At 44.4% G+C, this 9181-nt stretch overlaps 1 protein-coding gene across 4 annotated transcripts; it reads left to right on the forward strand.

The window, feature by feature from the left end:
* Positions 1-82: 82 nt before the first annotated feature.
* On the forward strand, positions 83-8691 carry PUS1 (pseudouridine synthase 1). Of its 4 annotated transcripts, none has more exons than XM_052797170.1 (6): positions 83-134; positions 716-940; positions 2440-2577; positions 3300-3402; positions 3672-4369; positions 6762-8691. In XM_052797170.1, the coding sequence occupies exons 2-6, from the start codon at positions 725-727 to the stop codon at positions 6810-6812; spliced, it is 1206 nt and encodes a 401-aa protein (XP_052653130.1). In that variant the 5' UTR covers positions 83-134; positions 716-724; the 3' UTR covers positions 6813-8691. The 4 variants fall into 4 exon arrangements, with proteins under 4 accessions (XP_052653130.1, XP_052653126.1, XP_052653128.1 ...); XM_052797166.1 differs by lacking the exon at positions 83-134 and adding an exon at positions 170-373; XM_052797168.1 differs by lacking the exon at positions 83-134 and adding an exon at positions 170-334.
* Positions 8692-9181: the final 490 nt, after the last annotated feature.

Genomic DNA, 9181 nt, shown 5'->3' on the forward strand with positions numbered 1-9181 from the left:
GTCCCTGGCCGCGAACCCCGGGCCGCGCCGCTCCCCTCAGCGCCGCCCCGCCCTGTCCCCGCGCGGCCGCCGTAGGGCGGCACGTGGCTCTGTCGCGCCGCGTCCGCGCGGTGGCGTTGCCTCGCAGCGCCCGCGTAAGCGGCGGCGGGAGGCGGGAGGCCGGGGCGGGGGGGGGCGGCGGCGGCCGCAGCGTCTCCCGCCCGTCGGAGCCGCTGGTCGCGGCCTGCGCTCGGGGACGATGCTGCGGCTGCGGTGGGGGCTGAGGGTTGTGAGCTGCGGCCTCTCCGCCCCGGGAAGCGCGGCGTGCGGCGGGCCCTGGCGCCGGCTGCGCAGCGTGCGTACCCGCCGCGCTCCGCCGCTCGCCTTGGGGGAGGTGGGAGAGGCCGGGTGGGCCGCGGGGGGAGCCGCCCGGGCTCGCCGCCGCCGCCTCCTACTCCTTCTCCTCGCCCCGCCGGTCTTCCCGGCAGGCCCGCCGGGCCGCGGGGCTGCCGTGCGGGCCAGGCCGTGCAGGCCCTGCTTCCCTTCTCCTTCGGCGGACGGCGGCTGCCGTGGGGGAGGCGACGCGGCCTAGGAGGGAGCGGGGGGGCGGGCGACCTTCCTGCCTGCAGCTCGTTAAACAGCCCTGGGTGCCCCCCTCTGCTGCTCCGCGGGATGGAGCTGTCGCTTTTTGCCTCAGCTTCTTGCCGACTCCTCCCTGCTGTCCTGTCCCTTGCAGGTTCTCACAATGGCTGAGGATTTGAGAGCGGCGGTTGCCAGCCCGACGAAGAGACTGAACAGCAGCAGTGAGGTGGTTGAAAGGCTAGAAGAAAACGGACATCAAAATAAAAGGTTGAAGAGAGATGCGGATGAGGAAGACGCGGAGGATCAGAGTAAAAAGTCACCCAAAAGGAAGATTGTGTTGTTGATGGCGTATTCAGGGAAAGGCTACCATGGGATGCAAGTACGTGGTTTGGCAAAACAACGTGGCCAGCTTTTTTTCCTGAAGTCTGTTAGGTTTATAACTGTAGTCATCGTGACTGAGTAGGGAAGCAGTTGCAGCTTGAAAAGCCGGGGCAGGAACAGTGCATGCCTGGATTCAAACGGCTCGGTAGTAACTTGAATAAAAAAAGTCAGTGGCACATCTCTGATACTTGGTGATTCTAGTGAGTCTGCCTTTAGTATAGAGCATCAGCAGAAGATCTCTCAAAAACTGCTGCAGAGAAGCCTCTTGAGGAGACTGAAAGCACGGGCTCTGCAGTTCTGTCAAAACCTGAAGCGCTGTGTAGCGATCCCCTTTTCACCAGTGCTCCAGCTTCTGGTTGAAGCTTTACATTTCAAAGCAGTTGGGCTAAGTTTCTTTTAGGTTAGACCTCAAGTTTTCTCACTACACGCAGATTCCGGAGAACTGGGCTGAGTATTTGAATGAAACAAATTTGCATCTATGTTGCTGTCTCTTGTACTTTTTAAAAAGATTACCTGTACTTGAAGACATTTTAAATCCTCCTTTTTCTGATGCAGTCTAATGGGGTGGCTTGTAGCAGTTTAGAAACAGGAAAACTGTTGCAAGACTTACATGTTTGCATGTGGAAGAAAAGGGATGTTGCTTTGTTACAGCACCAGCATTCGAGCATCGCCCCAGCACCAGACCTGCCGGTGCAGGGACGGTCTTGCGGCACACAGTATTGGCAGCAAGGGGATGATGTTGCTCCATCTGCTGCTCCTCTCGGCGTACTGCAAGCCTCATACACACTCTTGAGGCGTACTTTAAAAGCTCCACGGGATAATTGATAAGATTGCAAACAGACAGGGAAGGGAGTCTTTCATGCTTATGCAGCAAAGTAGATTTGTTCAGCAACAGTAAACCTTATACTTGTGGGCACATCCGTGTAAGTGCCTATCAGCTTTACTGCTCTTGTAATTGAATGGTATGTGTCAAGGGTGTGTGCTTTGCAGCCTTACACACAAGGCTGTGTGTTTCTGTTAAGCTCATCTGTGAGTTGAGTGCAGAAGTCACTGGAGAAAAACCATAGTCTGCGTTACACAACAGCTCAGGTGATCTGAGCAAAAGAACCCAAGCTAATTTTTAGAAACAGAATTTGCAGAGGCTAGGTTTTGAGCAGCAGCTGTGAACTTGCAGGCACTGAAACAGTGTTTCATTGGTGCTGTTTCATGCAGTTGAAGGAATCCTCAAAAAACTCCATTGCAGAAGTATTGCACAGTGAAATTAGAAATGATCCTTTACTTGCAATAACAGTCAAAAGTAAATCAGAATGTAGACATTTCATTAACATGCTCTGGTAAAGTATAGTTAGTCTTGTTAGAGAATAGGGCTGTGAAGGAAAGACTTTTAAAGAATTTCACAACAATGTTTGATTAACAAAATTTTTCAGTTATCATCTTCAGTTATCCAATTATTACTATTCGTTCTATTTCTTATTTTTACTGTATATCCTCTTTTAGAGAAACGTGGGATCTTCGCAGTTCAAGACAATTGAAGATGACTTAGTATCTGCCCTTGTTCAGTCAGGCTGTATCCCAGAAAACCATGGGGAAGATATGAAGAAAATGTCTTTTCAGCGGTGTGCTCGAACAGATAAGGTACACTGGATAGGGCCTGTGCTCTCATAAACTCTGGTGTACCCCTGCCGGTGCTGCGGGGATTGACTGGTAAAGCGTTGTCTAGAGTGAGATCCAATAGCAAATACTATTCACAGTGAATGTTGCTTGAAACTTCTCCTTTCATCCACTACTAAACTTAAGAACAAGCAAATATTTAGAAAGCGCAGGATATTGATTAGATGGTGTTTGTAAAGCTGGTGCTTCATACCTAAGCTTTGTGTTTCTGTCACATTCATCTGCTTCAGCCTCCCAACTTGCTGCTGCTGCTCCTCATTGTTGTTGCTGCCTGGTTGATGTGGCGCTTGAGAGTTTAGCTGCATCTCAGTTGTTTTTAAGCCTGCCACAGTGTGATTCTGAGTCTGAACTGGAGTTCATGGCTGATCTTATGTATAAGTAATTTCTTTTCAGTTGGTGCTGTACTTAATAGCAGTCTAATAGAGTGAGATGGCATGGAAGGGAGTGCAGTGTTCTGCTATCTAAGACTGCTAAGGTGCTGTATGGCTATACAGCACCAGCAGGTCTTCCAGGAGTACTCCGACTTGGATTTCTGCCTGTGCCCTTGCCTTTGCCTCGCTTCAGCCTGAAATGACCAGTGAGAAAAAGGAATAAACTTGTTCTTCAGCTATTTCAATTCTGCAAGTGCTATCCCAGAGCTTCCAAGGTACATAATTATGTGTTTGTGTGTTTTATGGTTTTTATAGGGTGTGTCTGCAGCTGGACAGATTGTGTCGCTAAAGGTCAGGCTAATAGATGACATCTTAGAAAAGATCAATAACCATCTTCCTTCTCACATCAGAATTCTGGGTAAGGATACTGGAATGGGCAGAGAAAATGTTTTCAAAGAAGAGCTTTTTCCTGCAGAAGGTCTCTCCCTTACCATTATAATTTTACTCATAAGCAGTTTAGTTTTAACATAAATCTGTATGTTTCCCTTAGTTTGAAATTAGGGTCCTATAAAATAAGTCTATCTTTTGATTGTATTTTACTTGAAAAATATTCTTGTTGGTAGGGGTGAGATCACAATCAGGTTTTAACCTACTGATTCAAAAACCTAATGTCACTTTTAAAACAAGGTCTGAAGAGAGTCACTGGAGGATTCAACTCCAAGAACAAATGTGATGCCAGAACCTACTCTTACATGCTGCCAACATTTGCCTTTGCCCATAAAGACCATGATGTGCAAGAAGAGGTTTATCGACTGGACAAAGAGACCCTTGCAAAAGTCAATAAACTGCTTGCGTGCTATAAAGGAACACACAACTTCCACAACTTCACATCTCAGAAGGGACCCAGGGACCCCAGTGCCAAGCGGTACATAATGGAGATGTACTGTGGAGAGCCGTTTGTGAGGGAAAACATGGAATTTGCAGTGATCAGAGTGAAAGGTCAGAGTTTCATGATGCACCAAATAAGGAAGATGATTGGGCTGGTGATAGCTATTGTGAAAGGTTATGCTGCTGAGTCTATCATAGAGCGCAGCTGGGGAGAGGAGAAAGTAGATGTCCCTAAAGCCCCAGGACTTGGGTTGGTCTTGGAAAGAGTACACTTTGAAAAATACAACAGACGTTTTGGAAATGATGGGCTGCATGAGCCGCTGGAGTGGACAGAGGAGGAGGAGAAGATTGCTGTTTTCAAAGAGCAGTATATCTATCCTACCATTATCAACACAGAAAGGGAGGAGAAATCCATGGCAAACTGGCTAAACACCCTCTCCATTCATGACTTCAACTCTTCTGCTGTTGGGATGCAAGCTAACAACAAAAATTCAAAGGTAATGATTGAAGCTATTATTTTATCAAATGGAAGCTGTCAAGTTGAAGTGGCTCTTCCCTTAGTAACGTTTTTTTTTTCCGTGAATATGCCGTGGAAGATGACAGTCATCTGGAGTATGAAATGTGTGTTATCTTTTCCGTCTTTGTGCACTTGATGATAGTGGAATGAACTGTACAGAGTGTTATTTTTGCAGGGTTTTGCATGGGGCAGTTGAGGGAGGGAGGGAGGAAGGAATGCTTTAAAGCACAGGCCAATTTGCAGAATCATAAACTGGCAACAGAAATTGTGGACATGCTACCAGCCTTTGCTATTGTGAAGCTGTTTGAGAGACTAGTTTTCAGGTTGACAATTTCTCTTTAAATACCTGCTGGCTTTTTGTATTCTCTGATTTTGGGCTAATTCTCATTTTGTGTAATGCCCTGTTCACTAGATAAGGTTTGGAATTGGGGTGGGGGGAATTTAGGACCAGCTTTTTAAAGTAAATCTGCCATGAGCTCAAAATGGGTCATAAGAACAACTCCTACTGAGTGAAACGGGATATGACGGAATCTGATTTCTGACAATAGGAACGCTGTCGGCTGTAAGTTGCAATAAAACAAAGGTGTAGAATATGTTTTTAACAAAAAGAAAATTTCAATTTAAGTTAAATTTTTTTTCTGGTTGAGGTGTAGAATAGTCTCACAAGAAAAGAGCTGAAAGATGTTTGGGGCATGCTAGAAGGAGGTTGGAAACCACATGAGGAAGCTTGAGTCAAACTCACAAAGTATTTCTTTAAATTGACAACCACTGGAGTGACTTAAAATACAGCAGAGTTTGATTGGACAAGTCCCTGATCAACCCGATCTAACTTTGAAGCAAGCTCTGCTTGAGTGGGGTGTTGGACTTGGTGACCTGAAGATACCTTACAGTTCTACATGTAATTCAAATTTTCTTGGTCAGAGGGCTGGCAGATCCTTGAAGGACGAGTGATGGGCAGGGCTAAAACTTCTGTGTAGTGCAACTCAGAAGAAAATAATGACCTTTTTTCACTTAATGGAGTCCTTAAAATCAGCTTTATTTTGTGCAGATAATCATCCTGCTCTGAAGAACATTAGGTTTAATCCTGTCTCTGCCATTTTTTTTTGAGTATGAGAAAGAGTTTCAACATATAAAATAAAATTTACAGCCTTGTTGAATAGTACAAGCAAAATACCAGAAATTTCTCAGGGTTATTTTTGTACTTGTGGTAATTGTTTTTCTGAAGTATACTGCTGTATGAGGACATCTGTGACAGGACGTTATGACAAATGCCACATGAGTTTGGTTAAATGGGACCCAAAGAGACCATGTGGTGCAGAGTCCTCATCTGGCTCGGGGGTCTTGATGATAATGTTGACAGGACTTACTGCTGACAGGTTCAAAATCACTGATGTATTGCTAGTAGGAGGCGGGTCTGCTTGCTTTAGATGAACTTGACCAAATACAGTTTTGGCATCATAGTTAGAACAAGCTGTCTGGAGAAGGATAAATAAAGGATGGTATGACAGACTCCTTTGAGATTTTGCAGGCTGTTGGCACTTCAATAAGCTGTGCTTGCTGTTACAAAGGCAACTGTCTAAGTCTCTCAGAATTTTTTTTTGTAGTAGGATATTGTCAATGTTAAATTCATGTTTTCAGCAAGTGGTGGTGAGGAAAAAAAGGAGTAACTACAGGCATATTGTCATGTTAGCCTTTCTTTATAAAATCCTTTGTTGCCAATCATATCAGTCAAAATACTTGCTTCAAAAAGTTATGTAAACCTCCCTAATTTATTGCACCGTATTGACTTACTCCTGAAGGAGTGGCTCCCAGTTAAGAACTCAGACTTTGGTTTCCTTTCTAAGTTGCTAACATTTGTATTTCCCTAATACTACTTTGTACAACTGGCTTAATTTTTAAACAAGTATCGGTGAGTCCTTGCATATGTCTAATACAGTTTTGATATAAATTCTCTGCAGCAGACAAATAAAATTCTCAAATCTGGCTTTAGACGATGTAGCAAACAGCTTTCGAGGGACTTGCATGAAAAAAGCACTTGTTAACTTGTCTCACCTGCATTTATTTTAAACATCAGCATTTCATGCTATTATCCCACTTTTAAGTTTCCTATATACTGCCAGATGTAATCGTGCAATTGTAAATATGAGAAGAAATTTCTTCTGCTGGTGAGTAGTCCAATGTACAATTTTTTTGTTCCAAGAAGCATCATTTACCATCACAGAAGTTTGTTACAATAGATGGGTCTAAGACATGAAGTTGGGATCTAGCCCCATTTTCTTATACTTTTGGAGATGTTTAAAGTCAATGTCTCTGATTTAGGTCAGTCTCTAGATGTAAATGAAATACAAACTATTTTCCATTTTACTTTACAGAACAGCAGCGATCTTGAAGGCAGTGATGGTTGTGATGATGATTCCGACTGAGCCAGTAAGTGGCTGGACCTGGGACCCTTACTGCTTGCAGTTCCCTTTGTCTACAAAAAAGTGGCCTTTCTAAATCCAAGAATCGCGTAAAGCAGGGGACTGTGTGCTTGCAGAACAAGAACCGGATGCCCAGGAGAAACTGCATGGGGAAAACAGTGCAGTAGAAAAAGTAAAAGTTTTTTATACCGCTGACTGATTGACCTGACTGGTATACTTGAAAATGGTGTAACGAGAAAGCTTTCTAAAAGAATCTTGTGATGTGAGATATCTTAATTGCTATTTGAATAATGTTTTTATTATATGTTTACCTGGAAAATAGTATTTTAAGTATGTATAATCTCTAAAAAAGATGGGGCAAAACATTTTAATACACTCTGTTTTGATTATTATTATGAAGTTATGACTTCATGAACTTTTGATTTTATTTTTTTTATTACTTTCTTCACCTTTTCTTAACCTGATCTCTAAACACCATTAACCTTTTATTTTCCATGTTGTCTGTGACTTCCCTGGGGAATAATATGAATGGGTTAAGAACTCATTATCATGCTGACGCTGTGAATTCTTTTGGCATTGAAACACATTTTCTGTGTTTTCTAAAGCTTTGCAAGTCTAAAAGAAATTATTCCTTACTCAGTGAGAGGTCTTAATTTTGGAACGTGGACTGAACCATATATTTCAAGGTGAGACCTTTTCTTTGGGACATGTCATCCTCCCAGTATTGCCTGCATGCTTGGGCGGACTCGAGAATATACATCTGCAGCTATGTAATTGGGCCTTTACTGCCTGAGGTGTTGTTTCACACACCTGTAGTTGAGACGTGAGGAGAAGATGTAAATTAATTGTTAGGACTGCAGTTCAACGTGTGCAGCCATGAACGTTCTAGCACTGCCTGTGGTGGATCACTAAATGTGTTGCTGCTGGTATAGTATTTCTGGTTTTAGTGGAAACTATCTAGCCATCTGCTAGATTTGGGATTGAATCACTTAGCATGCATGAAAGGAATGGTGCTGCCTTCCTCTGGGCTTTAATCAAGTCTGCATTCACTTTGTATGTGTGAACTCTTAATTCCCAACAAGCTGCTCAGAATAGAGGAATGTGTGCAATGACATGGGAAGCACATGTCTGATGACTGTCTTCCTTTGGAAATCGACTTTAATTTTCTGTGTTTTGGGGTTCTTGCTCTCCTTTCCCCAACTGTGGTTTGACTTCTGGTTCTTGTTTCCAACCCTCTGTGGAGGTGGTGTAAGAAAAATCAAGTAAAGGCAGCAGCCCTCCTGCCCTCCCTGCCTGTAGAACACTTTCGGAAGGGGTGGAACAAGACTCTCCAAGCATTCTGGTATTTGTACAAGTGCTTGATCCGCTTCCCTAGCTGGGGTCCGTATGGAGACTTTGTAATGTGGTAGTTACTGAAAATGAGCAGTCAACTCTGCTCCTTCATTCAGTGGTTTCTGGCCAAAGTGTTTAATTTTATGGCTCCTTCTGGAATTGTTTTTTCTTGGTTTTGTTTTTTTCCAGAGCACAGCTCTCCTTTAAAAAAGGATTTGTTTGTTTTATCTGGGTTTTAATTACAGCTTTTTATTTTATTGTGAAGGCCTTGCTCTATTTTATGAGAGCAAGTGTGTAAAAGTGTTCTGGTGAGGGACTCTAGGTAGATTTTCATTTATATCCCTTGCTTGTTCATACTACTGACCTCATCTGCATTAGTCTTCTATCCAAAGCTCTATCCTTCTATCCCTTTCAATCTGAAAAAAACCCCCTTTATTTACTTAAAATAAAGGCCCCAAAACTGACATGTATCTCAGTTGAAATCAACGAGAACTTCTATTTATGGCCTTTGGAGAAAACAAAATCATAATAAAAGAAGGGATCTTTCTTACCTCTTGGTATGTGCGCTGTTTTATTTCAAGGGGATTATTAATTTGGTATTTCAGCTCCGGTTTCATTGCAGGAGCCGGATAAAAAAAAATTAAAGATACGGAGGTGGTCTGAATTCTAAACCAGGCTCTGGAAGGGCACAGCACTAAGCGGTGTTACGGGGAAGAAAATAAAAGCTGAGCGCTGTGCAGGACGCAGACAGGCCGCAGCTGTGGGCAGAGGCCCGCGGGGACAGGCGCAAGCTGCAGCAGGGCTACGACGGGCCCCTTTGACTCCAGAGCCCGGGCAGGCTCTGGGACGCGGCGTGCGAGCCGCCTGAGGGGAAAGGCTCTCTTTCAGGGGAGACGGAGAGTCTTTGCTGCTGCCCGAATTTGACTTGACGCCGCCATTCAGGAGGAGGGCCTCCGCCCCCCCCGCCACCACCCGGGCTTCGCGCATGCGCCGAGCTCGGCGGCTCACGCCCTCTCTGCGGGTGGGGGGGTTATTCCCCC

The sequence above is a fragment of the Harpia harpyja genome, chromosome 9, assembly GCF_026419915.1.
Source record: "Harpia harpyja isolate bHarHar1 chromosome 9, bHarHar1 primary haplotype, whole genome shotgun sequence".
Lineage (NCBI taxonomy): Eukaryota > Metazoa > Chordata > Aves > Accipitriformes > Accipitridae > Harpia > Harpia harpyja.

What these genes read in the sequence shown, in the direction of transcription:
- PUS1 (XM_052797166.1), top strand. Translation starts at nt 239, where the DNA reads ATGCTGCGGCTGCGGTGGGGGCTGAGGGTTGTGAGCTGCGGCCTCTCC. An exon ending in CGCCGCTCGCCTTGGGGGAG is followed by an intron (nt 374 to 715) that starts GTGGGAGAGGCC and finishes TGTCCCTTGCAG; the next exon opens with GTTCTCACAATGGCTGAGGA. An exon ending in CTAACAACAAAAATTCAAAG is followed by an intron (nt 4,370 to 6,761) that starts GTAATGATTGAA and finishes TTTACTTTACAG; the next exon opens with AACAGCAGCGATCTTGAAGG.